The 25109-nt window shown below is 35.0% G+C and overlaps 2 protein-coding genes across 2 annotated transcripts; both read left to right on the top strand.

Annotated features, from left to right (window-relative positions):
* The first annotated feature begins 7409 nt into the window (after window positions 1-7409).
* On the top strand, window positions 7410-10315 carry LOC132800124 (putative disease resistance RPP13-like protein 1). The gene has a single exon (XM_060813121.1). It carries the CDS (start codon window positions 7421-7423, stop codon window positions 10313-10315), a length of 2895 nt encoding a protein of 964 aa, XP_060669104.1. The 5' UTR covers window positions 7410-7420.
* A 4265-nt stretch (window positions 10316-14580) lies between these two features.
* LOC125418720 (putative disease resistance protein At3g14460) lies at window positions 14581-20173 on the top strand. The gene is made up of 2 exons (XM_048462998.2): window positions 14581-18601; window positions 20004-20173. Exon 1 carries the CDS (start codon window positions 14720-14722, stop codon window positions 18599-18601), a length of 3882 nt encoding a protein of 1293 aa, XP_048318955.2. The 5' UTR covers window positions 14581-14719; the 3' UTR covers window positions 20004-20173.
* Window positions 20174-25109: the final 4936 nt, after the last annotated feature.

The following is a 25109-nucleotide window of genomic DNA, read 5'->3' as shown; positions in this document are numbered from 1 at the left end:
TGTCTTCCATCATGTAGCGAAGGAAACGGATGCATATGCCCTCTGGACAAAATTGGAGGACATGTACCAGGCCAAGACTGCTCGGAACAAAGCCCTGTTGCTTAAGCGATTAGTAAATCTAAAATTACAGAGTGGAACTTCTGTAGCCGAGCATACCAGTGAGTTCCAGAGCTTGGTAAATCAACTATCTGCTGTGGATTACCAACTAGGGGATGAGGATCAGGCCCTCCTACTTCTAAGCTCTCTTCCAGACAGTTGGGAGACATTGGTAGTCTCTTTCAGCAATTCGGCCCCGAATGGCAAACTTACTATGTCTATGGTTAAGGATGCCCTATTTAATGAAGAGGCCAGGAGAAAGGACATTGGCATGGATCAGTCACATGCCCTCGTCACAGAAAGAGGAAGACAGCAAAGAGGTGGTCGTGATAGGGGGAGAGGCAGGAGCAAGAGCAGAGGCAGATCTACAGACGGTAGAAAATCATCATATAAGTGCTATCATTGTGGCCTGGAGGGTCACATGAAGAAGAACTGCAGAAAGTTGTTGAGAGAGCAGAGACTCCAAGGTAATCAGCCGAAGAAGGATGGAGAGACACTAGTCACTGTTACAGGAGAAGTGGCGCTTTGCTCCACCGAAGAAGAGACATGCCTTCATATATCAACCCAAGATGTTGAGTGGGTAGTCGATACTGCAGCATCCTACCATGTCACTCCACACAGAGATTTCTTCAAAACGTACAAAGCAGGAGACTTTGGTACGGTAAAGATGGGAAATTCCAGTTTTGCAAAGATTATAGGAACTGGTGATATTCAGGTAAAAACGAATGTTGGTTGTACAATCACTTTGAAGGATGTCCGTCATGTTCCAGATCTTCGGCTTAATCTACTTTCGGGAGCAGCCTTAGACAAGCAAGGCTATGACAACTACTTCAGTAAAGGCACATGGAAAATGACGAAAGGTGCCATAGTTGTCGCCCGAGGACATATTTGTGGAACGCTGTACAAGACTCATGTGAAGATATGTGCAGATAGCCTCAATATTGCAGAAGGAGAGGCATCTTAAAATCTGTGGCACTAGAGACTTGGTCACATGAGTGAAAAAGGATTGTCCACTTTGGCAAGGAAGAAGCTTATCACTGTTTGCAAGGATGCTGCGCTAGATCCTTGTAATCACTGCTTGTTTGGTAAGCAACATAGAGTCTCCTTCAGTTCCTCTGCATCGAGAAGATCAGAGTTGCTTAGTCTGGTGCACTCTGATGTTTGTGGTCCCATGAAGGTGGAATCATTAGGTGGCAACAAATATTTCCTAACCTTCATTGATGATACTTCTCGGAAGGTGTGGGTATATTTCTTGAAGACAAAGGATCAGGTATTGGATTACTTCAAACTGTTTCATACCATGGTAGAGCGTGAAACAGGAAAGAAGCTGAAATGCCTCCGCTCAGATAATGGAGGCGAGTATACTTCCAAGGAGTTCGATGCCTACTGCAGAAGACACGGCATTCGACATGAGAAGACGGTCCCTCGCACCCCACAACATAATGGAATAGCCGAAAGAATGAACCGAACCATTATGGAAAAGGTCAGAAGTATGATCAGTATGGCTAAGCTGCCAAAGCCATTCTGGGGAGAAGCTGTTCGTGCCGCCTGCTATTTAATCAACAGATCACCATCAGTACCGTTGAATTTTGAAATTCCGGAGAAAATGTGGTCGGGTAAGATTCCCTCCTACTCTCATTTAAGAGTGTTTGGTTGTTTAGCTTATGTACATGTATCCAAGGAGCTCAGACAGAAGCTCGATGCAAGATCTACTCCATGCATCTTTATAGGATATGGAGATGAAGAATTCGGATACAGGTTATGGGACCCGAAAACAAAGAAGGTTATTAGAAGCAGGGATGTAGTATTCCATGAAAACCAGAAAATGGAAGACATTGAAAAGCCCAGAATGTCTCCTAATTGTAGTTCTAGTGCCGAGAATTTTTGTCCTAATCCAGCACCAGCACAAATAGCCACAGAAGATAATGAGGTGCATGAAGATATACCAGAAGCAGACCAGGAGGAAGAAGGGGATATTGAGCAGGGGGAGACTCAATCCTCTCAAGCAGCTGCAGGGCCATCACAGCGGTTAGATGATGGTACACCTCCTGAAACCAGTGGTTTACAAGTTCGGAGATCTGAGCGAGGCCGAATTCCATCAAAGAGATTTCCAGAATCTGAGTATATTCTGCTTACTGAAGAGGGGGAGCCAGAGAGTTTCCAGGAAGCTATTTCTCATCAAGAGAAGGAAAAGTGGCTGCAAGCTATGCAAGATGAGATGGAATCCTTGCAGAAAAACCATACTTATGAGTTGGTTGAGCTTCCAACAGGAAAAAAGGCACTAAAGAATAAATGGGTGTTCAAGCTCAAGAAAGATGGCAGCGGAAAGGTGGTGAAACACAAAGCCCGATTGGTGGTCAAAGGATTTCTTCAGAAGAAAGGAATTGACTTTGATGAGATTTTTTCACTAGTGGTAAAAATGACTTCAATTCGAGTCATTTTTGGTTTAGTAGCAAGTCTAAACCTAGAGCTTGAACAGATGGATGTGAAGACAACATTTCTTCACGGTGATTTACATGAAGAAATCTACATGGAGCAGCCAGAAGGATTTGAGGTTTCAGGGAAAGAAAACCTCGTATGCAAGCTAAAGAAGAGCTTGTATGGCCTCAAGCAAGCACCAAGACAATGGTATAAGAAGTTTGACTCGTTTATGGTGAGTCAAGGCTATAAAAGGACTGCAGCAGACCAGTGTGTTTATATTCAAAAATTTCCAGGTGAAAACTTCATTGCACTTTTGCTATATGTGGACGACATGTTGATCGTTGGACAAGATGCAATGAAGATTAGTCAGCTGAAGAAAGAATTGTCTAAGTCCTTTGATATGAAAGACTTAGGACCAGCTCAACAAATTTTGGGAATGCAAATAATCCGAGACAAGAAGAATAAAAGGTTATGGCTATCTCAAGAGAAGTATGTTGAACGGGTGATAAAGAGATTCAACATGGATAAAGCCAAACCGGTCAGCATTCCACTTGCAAATCATTTCAAGTTGAGTAAGAGATTGTGCCCCTCATCCAAAGAAGAGATAGAGGAGATGGCTTCAGTACCATATTCTTCAGCGGTAGGAAGTCTGATGTATGCAATGGTGTGTACCAGACCAGACATTGCTCATGCAGTAGGTGTTGTGAGCAGATTTCTTTCAAATCCTGGAAAGAAACACTGGGAAGCAGTCAAATGGATTCTCAGGTATCTTAAAGGTACATCGAAGCTGTGCTTGTGCTATGGGGGAGGTGACCCAATCTTAGAAGGCTATACAGATGCAGATATGGCCGGAGACCCTGATAATAGAAAGTCTACATCAGGTTATCTCTACACTTTTGCAGGGGGAGCTGTGTCATGGCAGTCAAGATTGCAGAAGTGTGTTGCTTTATCCACTACTGAAGCAGAGTACATTGCCGCAGCGGAAGCGGGTAAGGAAATATTGTGGTTAAATCGTTTTCTCATAGAATTGGGCATCAAGCAAGAAGACTACAAGATACATTATGATAACCAAAGTGCCATGGATTTGAGCAAAAACTCAATGTATCATTCCCGTACAAAGCACATTGACATCCGCTATCATTGGATACGCGAAGTAATAGATCAACAGTTGTTGAAACTGATGAAGATCCACACAAAAGAGAATCCAGCAGATATGCTAACAAAAGTTGTTGCTCAAGAGAAGCTGAAGCTATGCAGAGACATAGCTGGAATAGATGGCAGATGACCATCAGTTTTAAATGCGGCTGGAGGGGGAGAATTGTGAAGTCCAGCCGCACCACCACTGCACCGACAGTGTGAAAATTGCACAGCCATCATGTTTGACACCACTGCACCGACAGCCACCATTTTTGACAATGGCCATTGCTGCACCGAAAATGGATTGTTCAACAATTGTGGGCTCTGCAGAGGCTGTTGAAGATTGTGGCCATGCAACCGACCTTGTAAGCCTATAAATAGGCTCCATCCCGTTGTATGCAAGCCAAGCCAAGAGAGCAAGCTCAATATTATCCCAAGTGAGGAATATTGAGAGAAAACTCCGAGAGAGAGAGTGTTTAAGTTCCAGAGAGAGCTTGAGAGAAGAGTGAGCAATTCCAGAGAGAATTTGAGAGTGTAGAGAGAGGTTCCACGTGAGAATCCAAGAGAGAAGTTTTTGTATTTTTGTATTCTATTTCCAAGAGAGTAATAGAATTCTTTTTATTTTTCTTCTCATATTTCTTCTCTAAAGTGGTCGGAGAACCACAACAGGAAGGCCCTTTATCATCTTGAAGGAGCAGGAGCAGAAGACCAGATTGAGAGGCCTCGATGCTCATAAAGCCAACATTTCTGCTGGTAAAGCCGTTGCTCGCATCCTCAAGACATCCCTTGGCCCAAAAGGCATGTACAAGATGCTCTCCAGCCCCGACGGCGACGTCACCATCAGTCTGTCTCTTTTCTCATTTCAAACTTTTTTCTTTTTCTTTCTTTTTTTTTTTAAATGATATTTCATCATTTTGTTGATCTGGGTTGTTGTTGTTGAAGTTATCTAGTTTGTTGGTTGGTTTGCGGTTTTTTGATTGCTTCTGTTAATTTTCTTTTGTGGATCTATGTGCGATGATGGCGAAGTTGATAAGTAAACTAGTGGGTGTGAACTAATCGCTCTGAATTTTGAATTTTAGATTAGTGTCGGGACGTACAATGTTATAGATTTTGAGCAAGTAGAACTGGATAGAGTTTGGTTTGCTGTTTTAGGTTTGAGTAGAGCCGCTCAGCCTTTTAGATTTGAAGTTTGTGCAGTACCAATTATTTAGTGAATTTATGATTCCGTGTTTATCTACTTAGCTAATATTTTTGTTGCTGTCCCAGGCATACTTATGTTCATGGTGGACAGTTAAGCTCTGGTTGGTTTTCCAGTTTTAATACTTAGTATAAGCTAAATTTTTGGACCTTCATTCCGAGTTTCGACATATTTATTTCATTAACTACTATTTTGTTACATTCTTCCAAAAACTACTTACCTTCCCTCCTCCCCCTTCCCCTGTAACAAACTTCAAATTTGTTCGTCATGCATACGCTCAGAACCTAGGCTTTCAAGTTCTCTGATGCTCTGAAATGTATTTAAAAAATGGGCATCCTTTATCTTTGTGAGAGAGTTTCTTTTTAATGCATCGATGAATCTATTGATTTCTTTCATTTATTTCTTTTTACATATTATGATATGCATAGATAAAAATTGATATTGTTCATGAATTCCAGTGTTTCATTCTTTAGTTTTGAGGTTTCCTTTCCTTTTTGATGTTTGTTCTCAGCAAATGATGGTGCAACAATTTTGGATGTTGACAATCAAATCGCAAAATTGATGGTCGACTTATCCCGAAGTCAGGATTATGAAATTGGTGATGGGACAACCGGAGTTGTTGTGATGGCAGGTTCATTTCTAGAGCAGGCTGAGCGACTATTAGAACATGGTATTCATCCAATACGGATTGCAGAGGGCTTTGAAATGGCCTCTAGAATAGCTGTTGAGCACTTGGAGCGTATCGCTCAGAAGTTTGAATTTGGTCCAGCAAATTTAGAGCCTTTGATTCAAACTTGCATGACAACTTTATCATCAAAGATGTATGTCCACCCTCTCTCTTCATTGTCACTTTTGTGCATTATAGCGGCTTTGTATAACTATATAAGCCCACTAGTTATAAAAAAAATGCTAAAAATAAAAAAAATGCTAAATATGCATTCAGTGGAAGTAACAATGTATAGGTGCAGCACTTATAATTGAAGCAGCTAAATAGCTCTGGTAGGTCTTCCTACGGTATATTGTGGGAGCCTTTATAATCATATATACTGTGGGAGCCTTTATAATTAAATGCAATGTAAAGTACTGAGAGTGCTGATTATGATTTTATATTTTTATTGCAACTTTGTTGAATGATATATCTATGTTATATGTGGTGGGTCTGAGCCTTTCTTCATTGTATATCAATGGAGGTGGAAATGGAGTCGACGAGATTGGGTTTATATAGGAAGAAGAAAGAAGATTGTGGACCGTGGTCTCCGTTGCGAATGATGAGGAAAAGCCATTAATTTGGAAATTAGTTATATGGTAATTTTACTGTAAATTAAAAAAAAAAATAGTGAGAAGTGTACTTTTATTAAATTAGAAATAATGAAAATTATGAATTTATTTATTTATTTTTTTATTTTTACAAAAGCAACTAAAAATAAATGAAATTAAAGCATTTAATATAAAAAACCATGTATAAACAAATAATAAAGTAGAATAATTAGTATTGTGGATATTTTGTGTTCTTTTGTCCCAAAGGAATTTTTTTTTTCCCAAAATATCCTTTATGAGAACCACATGTGGCTTTCCCTTTATTAGAAATCCATGTGGCTTTCTCTAATCAATTTTGGATGCCGTTAACAATTGCATTAAAACAGGAGTAAAATAATAATTTAAAATGCAAAGTTAGTTTTCAAGAGTTGGAGTGCAAAGTGAAAAACACTAGATAGTTTAGAGCGGTGCAAATGGTATTTAATTTAAAAACAAAAAAAAATAAATCCGAAGGAAGAAGGAGAAAATAAGATAACGATCACCACCATATATAATATCAATTTATTTTCAATGTGACAAAGTGAAACGGTGAAGAAATGGAAGAAATTAAAAATTAGAAGACTTTTTGCTGCTAGAAATAGTACCAGTTAAATTAAAGCCGTGTGGTCCATCAGAAAGTCAAACCAACCAATAGAACACAATGTCCACCTACCCTTCCATGTGCCAAATCCATGTGAGCTGCAAGTCCGTGGAAATAAACAAGCAAGTGGAGAGAAGACTTACAAGTCAATCAAGTCTTCTCCCATTCCCAGTATCAAATCTAAGTTTTAGCTGGTGCTTCTCCCCATTTACTATCAGCTATCTTTATAGTGCTTCTCAATTTCTAAACTTCGTGCTGTGCAAATTCTGAAGAAAACATGGCTGCAGAATTGGTGGGTGGAGCTTTTCTGTCTTCTATGTTTCAGGCGGCGTTTGATAGGCTGGTTTCTCCTGAGGTGGTGGACTACTTGCGAGGAAACAACATTAGTGATGATCTGATCCACGAATTAAAGATTGTAATATTAGCTGTTAATGCAGTGCTTGATGATGCAGAGGGGAAACAAATCACCAACATGAATGTCAAGACATGGCTGGATGAGCTAGAAGCTGCTTCCTATGAGGCAGACGATCTCCTGGATGAGATTGCTACTGATTCTCTGCAATGCGACTTGGAAGCTTCTGGTTCGAGAAATCTTGGAAAACGTACGTTTTCCGACTTCATTTCTAGTTTCTCTTCTCGCAGATCATATAATCAAGATATGAAAAAAAAAGATGGAGGAGATTCTTGGAAGGTTTAAAGTTTTTGAAAAAAGCATAAATATCCTTGGTCTCATTAATAAGAGTGTTGACGAGAAACCATCACCAAGACAACCGACCACATCATTGATTGAAGAATCTGAGGTCTTTGGTAGAGATGGGGATAAGGAGGCCATAGTCAATTTGTTGCTTGCAGATGATCATGAGGGTAGGAATAAGGTGTCTGTGATTCCAATAATAGGCATGGGTGGCATTGGCAAAACCACCCTTGCTCAATTAGCATACAATGATCACGCAGTTGAGAAGCACTTTAACCTCAAATCATGGGTTTGTGTTTCTGAGGAGTTTGATATTATTAAGGTAACAAAAACGGTCCTCTGTGCAGTAACCAAGTCTAATTCTCATTCTTATGATGACACAAACCTAGATTTGCTTCAAAACAAGTTGAAAGAGGAGCTAACGAGGAAAAAATTCTTAATTGTTTTAGATGATGTGTGGAACGAGGATTATAATGATTGGCAGAAAATGAGAACACCTTTTCAATTTGGGGCTCATGGAAGTAAGATCATTGTAACAGCACGCAATAAAGAAGTTGCAGACATCATGGGCACTACTCCAACTCATTTTCAGCTTGAGCAGTTGAAAGAGGAAGATTGCTGGCAAATATTTCAAAAGCATGCATTTGACAAAATTAGAGATTCTAGTGTAAGTCAAGTCCTAGAGAAAATTGGTAGAGGAATTGTCAAGAAATGCAAGGGCTTGCCTATAGCTGCAAAAACACTTGGAGGTCTCTTGCGTTCTAAAGAAGATGTTAGCGAATGGGAAAGAGTATTAAAGAGTGAGATTTGGGATTTCTCACATAAAAAGAGCAAAATTCTACCAGCTTTGTTGCTAAGTTACAACTACCTTCCGTCACATTTAAAGCGATGCTTTGCTTTTTGTTCAACATTCCCGAAGGACTATGGATTCCAGAAGAATGAACTCGTTTTATTGTGGATGGCAGAAAATCTTTTGCAGCAAGCAAACATAAATAAAAGAGTGGAAGATGTAGGGAATGAATATTTTAATGAGTTAGTGTCTAGGTCATTTTTTCAAAGAACAAGTATTGGAGAAGAATCTTGGTTTGTCATGCATGATCTTGCTCATGATGTGGCCAGATTTGTATCAAGGGGATATTGTTTTTCATTTGAAAGTGGCAACTCAGATGGAAATATGATGAAAGTACGTCATCTAGCTGCTGCACCAGGTGCTTCCTTACAAAGATATGGTGCTATTTCTGAAGCAATTCATTTGCGGTCCTTTTTACTGTTGTCTCAATATTCATACCCAAGCTTACCTAATCAAACGGTGAATAATGTAATTTTGAAGTTGAGGTGTTTGAGAATATTGTCGTTGTCTTGTTGTCGAAATTTGGAGCAATTAAGTGATTCAATTGGTGAGCTTAAGCATCTTCGTTTCCTTGACCTCTCTGGGACTTCAATCAAAAGATTGCCAAACTCTGTGAGTAGGTTGTACAATTTACAAACATTAAAGTTATCAGGGTGCGCTAAACTCATTGAGTTGCCTGAAGATATGTACCATCTCATCAACTTACGACACCTTGACATCACTTACTGTCGTAATTTAAAAGAGATGCCGAGACAAATAGGTGATTTAAAAAGCCTACAAACATTGAGTACTTTCATCGTGGGAGAAGATAATGGGGCGAAAATAGAAGAGTTGAGGGGGCTTTCAGATCTGCATGGAGAACTTCATCTTCAGAATTTACAGAATGTTGCAAGTGCCACGGATGCATCGGAAGCCAGGCTGATGGACCTGAAATATCTTCAAGGGGTGAGTTTGTTTTGGAAAGTCAATGCAATTCATGATACAGCACAGAGAGCCCATGCAAACGATATGATACATCACGGAGAAGTACTTGAAAAGCTATTGCCTCACACGAACTTGGAAAGGCTTTCCATTTATGGATATGGAGGTACTTCATTTCCCTATTGGTTAGGGAATCATTCATTCTGTAACATAGTTTCTATAAAACTTAAAAATTGTAGCTGTTGCAATAGTTTGCCACCGCTAGGACAGCTACCCTCCCTCAAAACTCTGGAAATTGAGGGACTGAGTGGAGTGGTGACTGTTGGTGCTGAGTTTAAAGGGAATATTGGTGGTTCTTCCATAACAAAGCCATTTGCATCACTCGAATTCTTAAGTTTCAGAGGCATGTCGGCGTGGGAAGAGTGGTCTTCAATTGGAGTTGAAGATGGTGAGGTTTTTCCTAAGCTCAAAAAACTCCATATAAATGAATGTAAAAAGCTACGTTATGTTGATTGGCCAGACAGCCTTCCATGTTTAACAGAGCTTGAAATTGAAGGTCATATAGATGTAATCGAAATTTATCTTGGTCATATAAATGAGGTGGCTCTTGAATCGTCACTCCCAAGGACTCCGGCTCTTCATAAATTGAGGTTAGGCATGTGTGAAAAACTACGACTAGAGGAACTGCCACAGACAGTGAAATCAATTCATATCGGAGGAAATAATGGTGTAGAGTCATTAATTGAGGCATTTAACAAAGGCCAAACCTCTTTTCTTAAGAAAATGTATATTCGAAATTGTCCTTTAGCAATTACACTCGTTCCTGAATTCCTGCCCGCTACCTTGACAGAACTAGAAATCATTGATTGTAAGAAATTAGAATTCCCAATGCAATGCTCACTCAAGAACTCATCCATTCGAAGAGTTGAAATCGGGCGTTCTTGTGATTCACTTAGATTCTTCCCTCTAGATTTCGCTCCCAACCTCATCAGACTCAGCATTTGGAATTGTGAAAATCTCGAATCTCTAGGAGTCTCCTCAGATGGGGATGGGATGCTAACATCTCTATCATTCTTTATACACTATTATTTGAATATATAAAAAATATGAAATAGCTTTGGATATTAAAATATTATATAAAACTATTTCATATTTTTAATACCTAAAATATCCATAATTTATAGAATTTTAACTATGCTAAAAAATATTTTTTTCATAAATCGCTTATAAATCAAATACCACCTTAGGAAAACTTTTCATAATCTTTTTGAACGAAAGTGATAGTTATGGAAATTTTATAAAATTTTCTTTTAAGTTATAATACTTTTAGACAATAAAAAGATATATTCATTGGAGTGCTCGATCTCAATATTATGAACGTATGTAAAGATGTTTAGCTGTATATTTCTGAACATTTGAGATGTTCAAACAATGTAATTTTAAAAATTAAATACAATATATTTTAAGTAAAAATAAATAAATATTTTCAAGCAATTTTGGCAGCAAGAAAAAAAATATAAAAAAATAAAAAAATTTAAATTTTGGTATTGCAATATGCTTTCATTATTTTCTCATAAAATTGGTATTTCTCTTCTAAAATCGTATTAATTGAAATGATCTTTTGTTTTTGGTAAATTAAAAAAAATACTTTTTAATTTTGATTTATTCCTCTATAATATTAGCAATGTAATTTTAAAAATTAAATGCAATATATTTCAAGCAAAAATAAATAAATATTTTGAAGCACTTTTGGCAGCAAGAATAAAAAATAAAAAAATAAAAAATAAAAAATAAAAAATATATTTTTGATGTTTTTTAAAAAATCGTTGCCAAAAAAAAAAATCTACACTTTTTAATAGAAGCGTTAGCTATTATAAACATTTTTAATGATACTTTAAAAAAAAAATTAGCTATTATAAACATTTTTAACGATATTTGAAAAAAAAATATTGCTAAAAATCTCTACATAATAGCTACGCTTTTACATAAAAACGCTGTTTTTTCCTTTTCAAAGACAAATTTCAAAAAACCATTACTAAAAATCTATTTTTTTACTTTTTTATTTTTTATTTTTAGTTTTGCTGACAAAACGAGAACAAGTTGGAAAATTTGAAAAGAGACAAAAGTCAGCAATGGGCAAATGAAAGAATGGAATATGATATGATTATTTCAAGATAAATTATCACATATATTTATTTACTTATTTTTATATCTATTTGCAAATATTATGGATTTTTATTAAAAATTATCTATTTTAAAAATAATAATTATAATAATTAGTATAAAACAATCTATGATTAATAACACTAACATTATTACACATGAATACACGTGCAAAGCACATGGGCAAAACGTAGTATATGTATAAAAAGGCAAATAGACAGAGTATAACTAAAATGAAAAAAATCTAGTTTATTTTTATTTCATTTTCCCTCAATCATCTTCTTCCTAACATCCATTGTCCATGTCCGTTCTCTTCCATTCCTCTCTGTCTATTTTCTTCACTAACATAGACTTTGGAAAATACAAGGGAAGAATGCTAGGGACACTTCCTTCAAGCTACCTCAAATGGGTCTCCAAGAATCTCAGAGCACGTGACTTTGAAGACTTTGAAGATTGGGCAAAGCTAGCTGGCCATGTCCTCCAAGACCCTGTTTACTAAATTATATATATATATATACACGCATTTGGGGTCTTTTTGAATGTTGTCCTTTATTCTTTTGAACAAATTGAATGGGATTTTAGTTATTTTTGATATATGCTGAAATATGCTTGTTGATCCTCCACACACACACACACACACATATATATTATATCTTTTCGGTACTGCGGAGTTAGTTGCAGTATTCGAGAATTTGTGACTGTTAGACTGAATCAAAGGGAAAAAGCAATGGGCGTGACATTTGCTTTCATTCCACATTCTTCTACTTTCTTTTTTCTTTGCCATGCATGTTGATGTGTATACATTCAAGCATATAAAGATATAAACATGGTTTGAAACTATCACTTAAGCTCATACTTTAGTGGGGATTTCTCACATCCCGGCTAAATTGTTCTATCAAACTCCAAAATAATAGTCTGTCTCCTAATTTTGCTGAACGATTAAGCTTGAATTAAAGCAATTCTCTGTATTGATTTCTCTATCCATATTTATAGTTATCATCCACTTATGCATACAATTATATGAGTAAATAAATTCTGCGTTAGTAGTACATTAAAATGGTAGGTTAGTTAGCACAGCAATAATATTTACTTGAGTCCTAAGAGCCTTTAGAAATCCAAGCACACATGTGCAAAATGCATAAATCAAAAACAGATATTATATAAATATGGAAAGTATAAAGGCTTCCAAAATAACATTCTCAAAAATCAGTATAAAACTCCATGCCGTTCAAAGTCTGCTTTGCACTCTTCCATCAAAGCTACAATCTAATAGACATTACATGGTATGCATTTGAAGTAGCAAGAAGATTCACCTGAATATTATTGCATTTCTCTTTCAATGACCATATCGAGGAACGGTAAGGAGATAATCTGAGTTCATTGCAGATGCCACCATCAATTCCCTGCCTGATAATTCTTCAAATGGACAATCATCAACAAGTTGCAACAGCAACACTGAGAGAGAGACAGAGCATGGTAAGTAACACTTGCCAAAAATGTCTAAAAGCCATTAATATTTAAAATATATATATATATATATATATATCCATCATAAAAAGTTTCTCAAAAAAATTTGCATACTAATTTATAATTGAAAGGTCATAAATTTAAGACATCGTATAAAAAATTATCGTAAATCCTTAAAAAAAAAAAAATTAGTGAGAAGTGTTACAGAGACAGCTAGTAACCTCAACTGACAATTCACACCCATTGTCACTCATTTATGTATCCAACTAACTAATTCCCATGGTGAAAATAGAAATGGTAAAGTGGAAATCTCATGCCTCAACTTGTCAAGATTAATCGTCTTTTCAAGAGTAATTAAATGATTATCATCCGGGTTAGCCCATTTTAGAAAGTTCATGTTCATCAAATGGTTTAGTCAATGATAAAATTGAAAATAAAGGAGTTAATTAAAAAGATGAAGCTATATATCAATCGCATAGTTATTGATGAAAAAGACAAAAATGGGACTCAAGTAAAAATAGTTGCTGTGCTAACCAAGTTTATAATTTAGTATTACAAACTTTCGATGTAAACTAATAATCTTTTTCTTTATTATTGTTTTTTATTATTATTTTTGGTTATATGACTTAGTCAAGGGGGAAGAAAGCAGAGAATGAAAGACAAAATAAGAGGGTAATGGGTCATCATCATGTATCGTCTTTTTTAAAGATTTTATAATCTTGGAAAGAGAAAATAATGAAAAAAACACAATTTTTAAATTTAGTTCTGCGATAATAGACAACAAACCAATAAAAATTCAAAGTCCACCTACTATTACTTGCAGAAGAAGTAAAAATCCAACAAAATCATTTGCTAATGGTTCTCTCCATCGCATACAACAAACCAATAAAAGTCAAAGTCCACCTATTATGGATGAAATAGACAAAAATGGGACTCTAAGTAAAAATAGTTGCTGTGCTAACCAAGTTTATAATTTAGTATTACAAACTTTCGATGTAAACTAATAATCTTTTTCTTTATTATTGTTTTTTATTATTATTTTTGGTTATATGACTTAGTCAAGGGGGAAGAAAGCAGAGAATGAAAGACAAAAAAAGAGGGTAATGGGTCATCATCATGTATCGTCTTTTTTAAAGATTTTATAATCTAGGAAAGAGAAAATAATTAAAAAAACACAATTTTTAAATTTAATTCTGCGATAATAGACAACAAACCAATAAAAATTCAAAGGTCCACCTACTATTACTTGCAGAAGAAGTAAAAATCCAACAAAATCATTTGCTAATGGTTCTCTCCATCGCATACAACAAACCAATAAAAGTCAAAGTCCACCTATTATTGATGAAAAAGACAAAAATGGGACTCAAGTAAAAATTGTTGCTGTGCTAACCAAGTTTATAATTTAGTATTACAAACTTTCGATGTAAACTAATAATCTTTTTCTTTATTATTGTTTTTTATTATTATTTTTGGTTATATGACTTAGTCAAGGGGGAAGAAAGCAGAGAATGAAAGACAAAATTAGAGGGTAATGGGTCATCATCATGTATCGTCTTTTTTAAAGATTTTATAATCTAGGAAAGAGAAAATAATGAAAAAAACACAATTTTTAAATTTAATTCTGCGATAATAGACAACAAACCAATAAAAATTCATAGTCCACCTTCTATTACTTGCAGAAGAAGTAAAAATCCAACAAAATCATTTGCCAATGGTTCTCTCCATCGCATACAACAAACCAATAAAAGTCAAAGTCCACCTATTATTGCTTGTATAAGAAGTAAAATTCCACAAAATCAATTGCTACTGGTTCTCATCGCATTGGTTTTCTGTTTTCAATCGATTCCTGCTATTCTATTTCATTCGGGAGAAGACATGGCTGTAGAATTGGTGGGTGGAGCTTTTCTGTCTTCTATGTTTCAGGCGGCGTTTGATAGGCTGGTTTCTTCGGAGGTGGTGGACTACTTGCGAGGAAACAACATTAGTGATGATCTGATCCACGAATTGAAGATTGTAATATTAGCTGTTAATGCAGTGCTTGATGATGCACAGCGGAAGCAAATCACCAACATACATGTCAAGAACTGGCTGGACGAGCTAGAAACTATTTCCTATGAGGCAGACGATCTCCTGGATGAGATTGCTACTGACGCTCGGCAATCCGACTTGGAAGCTTCTGGTTCGAGAAAGTCTAAAAAATGTAAGTTATCCAACTTCATTCTTAGTTTCTTTTTTCGCAGATCATATAATCAAGATATGAAAAAAAAGATGGAGGATATTCTTAGAAGGTTTAAAGTTTCTGAAGAAAAAATAACAACCCTTCGTCTCATTAATAAGACTCTTGGCGAGACACCATCACCAAGACAACCGACCACATCATTGATTGAAAAATCTGAGGTCTTTGGTAGAGATGGGGATAAGGAGGAAATAGTCAATTTGTTGCTTGCAGATGGGGGCAGCAATAAGGTGTCTGTGATTCCAATAACAGGCATGGGTGGCATTGGCAAAACCACCCTTGCTCAATTAGCATACAATGATCACGCAGTTGAGAAGCACTTTAACCTCAAATCATGGGTTTATGTTTCTGAGAAGTTTGATAGTATTGAGGTAACAAAAACAGTCCTCTGTGCAGTAACCGAGTCTAATTCTGATTCTTATGATGACAGAAACCTAGATGTGCTTCAAAATAAGTTGAAAGAGGGGCTAACGGGGAAAAAATTCTTAATTGTTTTAGATGATGTGTGGAACGAGTATTATATTGGTTGGCATGGCATGAGAACGCTTTTGCAATTTGGGGCTCATGGAAGTAAGATCATTGTAACAGCACGCAATAAAGATGTTGCAGACATCATGGGCACTACAACTCATTTTCAGCTTGAGCACCTGAAAGATGAAGATTGCTGGCAAATTTTTCAAAAGCATGCATTCGACAAAATTAGAGATTCTTCTAGTGTAAGTCAAGTCCTAGAGAAAATTGGTAGAGAAATTGTCAAGAAATGCAAGGGCTTACCTCTAGCTGCAAAAACACTTGGAGGTCTCTTGCGTTCGAAAGAAGATGTTAGCGAATGGGAAAGAGTATTAAAGAGTGAGATTTGGGATTTCTCACATGAAAAGAGCAAAATTCTACCAGCTTTGTTGCTAAGTTACAACTTCCTTCCGTCACATTTAAAGCCATGTTTCGCTTTTTGTTCAACATTCCCAAAGGACTATGAATTCCGGAAGAATGAACTCGTTTTATTGTGGATGGCAGAAAACCTTTTGCCGCAAGCAAGCATAAATAAAAGAGTGGAAGATGTAGGGAATGAATATTTTAATGAGTTAGTGTCTAGGTCATTTTTTCAAAGAACAAGTATTGGAGAAGAATCTAGGTTTGTCATGCATGATCTTGTTCATGATGTGGCCAGATTTGTATCAAGGGGATATTGTTTTTCATTCGAAAGTGGCAACTCAGATGGAAATATGATAAACGTACGTCATCTAGCTGTTGCATCAGATGTTTCCTTAGACAGATATGGTGCTATTTCTAAAGCAAGTCATTTGCGCTCCTTTTTATCGACGTATCGATATTCAGTCCAGACCTTATCTAATCAAGTGGTGAATAATGTAATTTTGAAGTTTAGGCGTTTGAGAATATTGTCGTTGCGTTGGTGTCAAAATTTGGAGCAATTAAGTGATTCAATTGGTGAGCTTAAGCATCTTCGTTTCCTTGACCTCTCTTGGACTTCAATCAAAAGATTGCCAAACTCTGTGAGTAGGTTGTACAATTTACAAACATTAAAGTTATCAGGGTGCGCTAAACTCATTGAGTTGCCTGAAGATATGTACCATCTCATCAACTTACGACACCTTGACATCACTTACTGTCGTAATTTAAAAGAGATGCCGAGACAAATAGGTGATTTAAAAAGCCTACAAACATTGAGTACTTTCATCGTGGGAGAAGATAATGGGGCGAAAATAGAAGAGTTGAGGGGGCTTTCAGATCTGCATGGAGAACTTCATCTTCAGAATTTACAGAATGTTGCAAGTGCCACGGATGCATCGGAAGCTAGGCTGATGGACAAGAATTATCTTCAATGGGTGCATTTGTTTTGGAATGTCAATGCAACTGATGATACAGCACAGAGAGCCCATGCAAACGTTATGATACATCACAGAGAAGTACTTGAAAAGCTATTGCCTCACACGAACTTGGAAAGGCTTTCCATTTATGGATATGGAGGTACTTCATTTCCCTATTGGTTAGGGGATCATTCATTCTGTAACATAGTTTCTATAAAACTTAAAAATTGTAGATGTTGCAACAGTTTGCCACCGCTAGGACAGCTACCCTCCCTCAAAACTCTGGAAATTGAGGGACTTAGTGGAGTGGTGACTGTTGGTGCTGAGTTTAAAGGGAATATTGGTGGTTCTTCCATAACAAAGCCATTTGCATCACTCGAATTCTTAAGTTTCAGAGGCATGTCAGCCTGGAAAGAGTGGTCTTCAATTGGAGTTGAAGATGGTGAGGTTTTTACTAAGCTCAAAAAACTCCATATAAATCAATGTAAAAAGCTACGTTTTGTTGATTGGCCAGACAGCCTTCCATGTTTAACAGAGCTTGAAATTGAAGATTATGGAAGTGAGTTGGCTCTTGAATCGTCACTCCCAAGGACTCCGGCTCTTGATAAATTGAGGTTAGGCGTGTGTGAAAAACTACGACTAGAGGAACTGCCACAGACAGTGGAATCAATTCATATCGGAGGAAATAATGGTTTAGAGTCACTAATTGAGGCATTTAACAAAGGCCAAACCTCTTTTCTTAAGAAATTGCATATTCGAAATTGTCGTTTAGCAATTACACTCATTCCTGAATGCCTGCCCGCTACCTTGACAGAACTAGAAATCATTGATTGTAAGAAATTAGAATTCCCAATGCAATGCTCACTCAAGAACTCATCCATTCGAAGAGTTCAAATCTGGCGTTCTTGTGATTCACTTAGATTCTTCCCTCTGGATTTCGCTCCCAACCTCATCAGCCTCAGCATTTGGAATTGTGAAAATCTCGAATCTCTAGGAGTCTCCTCAGATGGGGATGGGATGCTAACATCTCTATCTGAGATTTATATTGGTGGTTGCCCCAACTTTGTATCTTTCCCTAAAGGCGGATTGCGTGCCCCCAACCTGACTACACTTAGAGTTGAAGATTGCAAGAAATTAAAGAAGCTACCTGAGCAAATGAGGAACCTCCTCCCATTTTTGAACATCTTGGGGATCAATAATTGTCCAAAGTTGGAGTCATTACCTGAAGGCGGTCTACCCTCTAATCTGGATACACTTGAGGTTTGGAACTGTCCGAAACTCATAGCACAGCGAATGAAGTGGAATTTGCATGCACACCAAGCTCTTAAGAAATTTACAATTGGTGGTGAATGTGAAGGAGGAGGTGTGGAATTGTTTCCGGAGGAGGGTTTGCTGCCCTCCACTCTTTCCTCTCTCTGTATCGGAAATTTTCCGCATCTTAAAAGGCTGGACATAAAGGGAATTCAACAATTCACGTCTCTCGAAGGTCTACAGATCTATGGGTGCCCTCAGTTGGAAAAGCTGCCACAACAAGGTTTGCCTACCTCTCTTAAAGTTTTAGAAATTGCTAAATGTCCACTCCTCGAACGGTGCCAAAGGGAAGACTGGAACACCATTTCTCACATCCCCTACATTACGATCGATGATCGGCGCATTCGGCAGTTATCAGCATCACACTCCGCGCATGACTCGTAGGTACGTCATATATTTTCGTATATTTCAACTTTTTTTTTATTTTTATTTTTTAAACTATTGTAAACATTCTTTCCTATTGTTTATATTTATTTATCCGAATATGTTAAGCACTAGTTTTGGTACATTTTCTCTGCATTCTTTATTCCCTCTCCAATTCCAAAAACAAAGAAGCGGCCACTGCTACTTCTGTGTCACCTACTTGCTTTAACCTTTTCCGTTCCTTTTTATTTTAATTATATTTTACTGCTTTTTTGTTTACTTTTGTCTTGTAATCTAAATTGGGATTTCGTCTTCTGTATTTTCCCGAATTTTCTCTTCATTTTTTTTTTTTTATGTTAAAAAATTGTACACTTGTTGCTCCAATTGCTTGCTTGTTAAATTTTTTATCGCATTAGCCCCAATAAACTACAGCAGAATATTCTTATTGATATATTTAGCCATATTTTGAACTGTTGAATTACTTCATTCTCAATCTTATCAGCATCTTAGACTCTCAAGTTTCAAAAGTTCTATCATTCCATTCCTGTTGGTTGAATGCATTCTCAACTTGGTTGGCAAAGTAACTTTTTCTCTAATATCATTGAGGTTTTTACCATATTATCCATGATAGGCTTAACTTTCTTAAAATTTTTTGAATTTGTGTAACATCACAAGTGATAGTAATAACAAGTCTATTTTTGACGATGTCGGGTTATGTACCAAGTTATTTGCCAATACAAATCGTTTTGCTGACCAAGTGTCTGCCGATTGATTAATGGACTACTTGCCAGCACTTTGAGCTCTAAATGCTAAACATGTTTATGAGTTCAAACTACTTATCCAGTTATCTACACCCTTTTGAATTTTTTAGCTTTTAGATCAATTTTTTTAGCTGATATTGATGTAGAATACTTCACATATTGCTCTTTCTTGCTGCTTCTCATCTTATACCTCCCTGGAAATTATTCACAAGTCCCACTTTTTTTTTTTTTTTTTAATTACCATATTGTTCATTCTACTAAGCATGTAGTAGGTTCGGTATGTTCTGTTTCTTTTTACTTTATGTTTTGGAAAGTTTTCTGGCTGTAGTATATGTGGTTGTCAATTTACTTTTTGGTAAACTGTAATATTAATGTTGATCATCTCTATTGTTTTGACCACTCTTTTGCTCTGTTTTCTGAAATGATTGTTTGGTTCCACATTTTCTTCTGAATTACCAACTGTTCACATGGTGCATTTTGTTATGCCAAATTCTTTACCTTAGAGGATTGTTAGCATTTTTCTTTTCTTTTCTTGTTTCAATCTCAATGTTGCACTTTTCTGTTTTTGCCATCCAGGATGATTGTTTGTTTATATGAATGGATTGTTTGTATTTATATTCAAATATGCTTGTTGATCCTCTATCTAATTTTATGTATTGCAGAATTGGAGAAATTGCGCCTGTTTTCTGAAACAAGGGTGAAATAAATCAACGGAGTGACTTCTGTTACGGTTCCACATTTTTCTTTATAATTTCTTTTTCTGTTCCCTGATCTTTTTTACATGTTGAAGTGTAAACTTTCAAGCATAAGAGGCTGTGAACATATTTTGAAAGTATGTGTTTGTATGGATTTACTGAGCCACCTATATAGACTATGGGTCTATAACAAGGATCACGTTATTTGTAGCTGCTAATGGATTTTTATTCATTTAATAGATTTTAAGATAGAAAAGCTGACCCCCTCCAATGCTCAAGTTAGAAGAGGTTATTGGACTTTTTGTAGAAAACAGAGAAAAAGAAAAGAAATGGTAATAAGCATCTAAAACCTATTCCTTCCTGCCTTGTATTACAGCTTTAAGGCCTTTATATAGGCTTTGAATTAGGATTTAGTAGGAAATAAAATAATTAAACAAAAATATTATTTAGCTCAGTCTATTTAGAGTTAGATAATTCAAATAAATTGAATCATTTTCTATATGGATATTTAGGACCTATAGAATCCTAATTATTTTTGAGAGTTTAAATATACCTTCATTTTTTGTACTGATACTTAGACAGGGGTCGGTAAAACCACAAAAGCTTAATCAGTATACCACGATGACAAAGTTGTGGAGCAATTCGAGATGAAAGCATTTTGTGCTGCTGAGGAGTCTGACATTTGTAAAGTAACGAAAACAGTCCTATGTGCAGTAACAAAGTCTCATTCTCATGATAACACAAACTTGAATTCATTTCAAATTAGGTTACAAGAGTTTTTAACAGGAAAAAAAAAAAAAAATTCTTTATCATTTCTGACGGTGTATAGAACAAGAATAATGCTAATTATGAGAACATGAGTAAACCTTTTAAGCTTGGGGCAAAAGGAAGAGACTCATTATCATGAACACTTGAAGATAGCTGGCAACTATTTGCAAAGCATGCACATGAAAATGAAGATTTTAGCGCACATCCAATCTTGGAAACAATAGGTAGAAAAATTGTCAAGAAGTGTGAGGGCCCTTGGCTGCCAAAACACTTGGAGGTCTCTTGCGCTCTAGAGTAGTTGTTGGGGAATGGGAAAGAATATCGGAGAGTGAGATTTGGGATTTCGCAGGTAAAAAGAGCAATATTCTACTTGCTTTGAGATTAAACCATCATTATCTTCCCTCACCCCTAAAGCGATGCTTTCCTTTTTGTTCAAATATTCGCCAAGGACCATGAAATTGAAAAGCATCAGCTGGTCTTATTGTGGTGGCAGAAAATCTCTTACGGCAATGAAAAAGAAATAAGAAAATATTTATTTGGAAATGATTAAAGTATCCATATACTAGGCTTATCCTAGTACCCCTCCATATGGTAGGCTTATCCTATCGCGATATGTAAGTACGGGTAGCATAATAGTTATTTGAAAATGATTTTAAAATGATCAAAGACGATTAAAGCAATTTGTATATTGTTTGACATCGAAATTGAAATTATTTTCTAGTAATTCATTCTTAGAAAATCATCTATAAGGTGTTTAAAAAAAAAAAACCAATTAAATGATTTTTGAAAACTTATCTTAAAGAGAAGTTTTTATTTCAATTTTAAATTTTTTTATATAGTATCATTCTTTATACACTATTATTTGAATATATAAAAAATATGAAATAGCTTTGGATATTAAAAATATTATATAAAACTATTTCATATTTTTAATACCTAAAATATCCATAATTTATAGAATTTTAACTATGCTAAAAAATATTTTTTTCATAAATCGCTCATAAATCAAATACCACCTTAGGAAAACTTTTCATAATCGTCTGTAAAGATATATTCATTGGAAATTGATAGTTATGGAAATTTTATAAAATTTTCTTTTAAGTTATAATACTTTTAGACAATAAAAAGATATATTCATTGGAGTGTACAATCTCAATATTATGAACGTCTGTAAAGATGTTTAGCTGTATGTTTCTGAACATTTGAGATGTTCAAGCAATGTAATTTTAAAAATTAAATACAATATATTTTAAGTAAAAATAAATAAATATTTTCAAGCAATTTTGGCAGCAAGAAAAAAAATATAAAAAAATAAAAAAATTTAAATTTTGGTATTGCAATATGCTTTCATTATTTTCTCATAAAATTGATATTTCTCTTCTAAAATCGTATTAATTGAAATGATCTTTTGTTTTTGGTAAATTAAAAAAAATACTTTTTAATTTTGATTTATTCCTCTATAATATTAGCAATGTAATTTTAAAAATTAAATGCAATATATTTCAAGCAAAAAAAAATATATATATATTTTGAAGCACTTTTGGCAGCAAGAATAAAAAATAAAAAAATAAAAAATAAAAAAAACAAAATAGATTTTTGATGTTTTTTAAAAAATCGTTGCCAAAAAAAAAAATCTACACTTTTTAATAGAAGCGTTAGCTATTATAAACATTTTTAATGATATTTTAAAAAAAAAAAAACGTTAGCTATTATAAACATTTTTAACGATATTTTTTAAAAAAAACATTGCTAAAAATCTATACATAATAGCTGACGCTTTTACATAAAAACACTGTTTTTTTCCTTTTCAACAACAAATTTCAAAAAACCATTACTAAAAATCTATTTTTTTACTTTTTTATTTTTTATTTTTAGTTTTGCTGTCAAAACGAGAACAAGTTGGAAAATTTGAAAAGAGAAAAAGAGTCAGCAATGGGCAAATGAAAGAATGGAATATGATATGATTATTTCAAGATAAATTATCACATATATTTATTTACTTATTTTTATATCTATTTGCAAATATTATGGATTTTTATTAAAAATTATCTATTTTAAAAATAATAATTATAATAATTAGTATAAAACAATCTATGATTAATAACACTAACATTATTACACATGAATACACGTGCAAAGCACATGGGCAAAACGTAGTATATATATAAAAAAGGCAAATAGACTTAGTATAACTAAAATGAAAAAAATCTAGTTTATTTTTATTTCATTTTCCCTCAGTCATCTTCTTCCTAACATCCATTGTCCATGTCCGTTCTCTTCCATTCCTCTCTGTCTATTTTCTTCACTAACATAGACTTTGGAAAATACAAGGGAAGAATGCTAGGGACACTTCCTTCAAGCTACCTCAAATGGGTCTCCAAGAATCTCAGAGCACGTGACTTTGAAGACTTTGAAGATTGGGCAAAGCTAGCTGGCCATGTCCTCCAAGACCCTGTTTACTAAATTATATATACATATATATATATATGCATATGCATTTGGGGTCTTTTTGAATGTTGTCCTTTATTCTTTTGAATGAATTGAATGGGATTTTAGTTATTTTTGATATATGCTTAAATATGCTTGTTGATCCTCCACACACACACACACACACACACACACACACACACACACATATATATATCATATCTTTTCGGTACTGCAGAGTTGCAGTATTCGAGAATTTGTGACTGTTAGACTGAATCAAAGGGAAAAAGCAACGGGCGTGACATTTGCTTTCATTCCACATTCTTCTACTTTCTTTTTTCTTTGCCATGCATGTTGATGTGTATACATTCAAGCATATAAAGATATAAACATGGTTTGAAACTATCATTTAAGCTCATACTTTAGTGGGGATTTCTCACATCCCGGCTAAATTGTTCTATCAAACCCCAAAATAATAGTCTGTCTCCTAATTTTGCTAAACGATTAAGCTTGAATTAAAGCAATTCTCTGTATTGATTTCTCTATCCATATTTATAGTTATCATCCACTTATGCATACAATTATATGAGTAAATAAATTCTGCGTTAGTAGTACATTAAAATGATAGGTTAGTTAGCACAGCAATAATATTTACTTGAGTCCTAAGAGCGTTTAGAAATCCAAGCACACATGTGCAAAATGCATAAATCAAAAACAGATATTATATAAATGTGGAAAGTATAAAGGCTTCCAAAATAACATTCTCAAAAAGCAGTATAAAACTCCATGCCGTTCAAAGTCTGCTTTGCACTCTTCCATCAAAGCTACAATCTAATAGACATTACATGGTATGCATTTGAAGTAGCAAGAAGATTCACCTGAATATTATTGCATTTCTCTTTCAGTGACCATATTGAGGCACGGTAAGGAGATAATCTGAGTTCATTACAGATGTCACCATCAATTCCCTGCCTAATAATTCTTCAAATTGACAATCATAAACAAGTTGCAACAGCAACACTGAGAGAGAAACAGAGCATGGTAATTATCACTTGCCAAAAATGTCTAAAAGCCATATATATATATATATATATATATATCCATCATAACAAGTTTCTCAAAACCATTTGCATAGTAATTTATAATTGAAAGGTCATAAATTTAAGACATCATATAAAAAATTATTGTAAATCTTAAAAAAAAATAAAAAAAAAATGGTGAGAAGTGTTACAGAGACAGCTAGTAACCTCAACTGACATTTCATACTCATTGTCACTCATTTATGTATCCAACTTTCGACTTACATTTAAATAAATATCAAATTCCCATGGTGAAAATAGAAAAGCTAAAGAGGAAATCTCATGCCTCCACTTGTCAAGATTAATCGGCTTTTCAAAACTCATTAAATGATAATCATCCAGGTTAGCCCATTTTAGAAAGTTCATGTTCGGCAAATGATTTAGCCAATGATAAAATTGAAAATAAAGGAGCTAATTAAGAAAGTGAAGCTACATATCAATAGCATGATTATTGATTAAAAAGACAAAAATGGGCTTTGGATTATTGATAACATGTGTAAAAAATTAAAAAAAAAAAAATAGCTTTGCATTTTAGAAGGAGCGATTATTGATAAAAGAGTAAAGGAAAAAAATGATAATATTATTTAATGCTTAACAAATTAGAATTATCGTCCCTTTTGGTGACATGCAACAATTAGGATTTTCTTTTTCAATTTTTTTTGTAGTGTATTAAGAATTTTATTGTCAAGCCCAAATTCGAATAAGGCAAAGATGGATCATAAGAGGAAGCCCAAATATGAAATAACCAGATCCACAAACCCTAATAAAAATGTAAAAGAAAATGGTATAACTAGAACGA

Source organism: Ziziphus jujuba, chromosome 12, assembly GCF_031755915.1.
Source record: "Ziziphus jujuba cultivar Dongzao chromosome 12, ASM3175591v1".
Classification (NCBI taxonomy): Eukaryota; Viridiplantae; Streptophyta; class Magnoliopsida; order Rosales; family Rhamnaceae; genus Ziziphus; species Ziziphus jujuba.
This window is presented reverse-complemented; position numbering and strand designations above follow the sequence as displayed.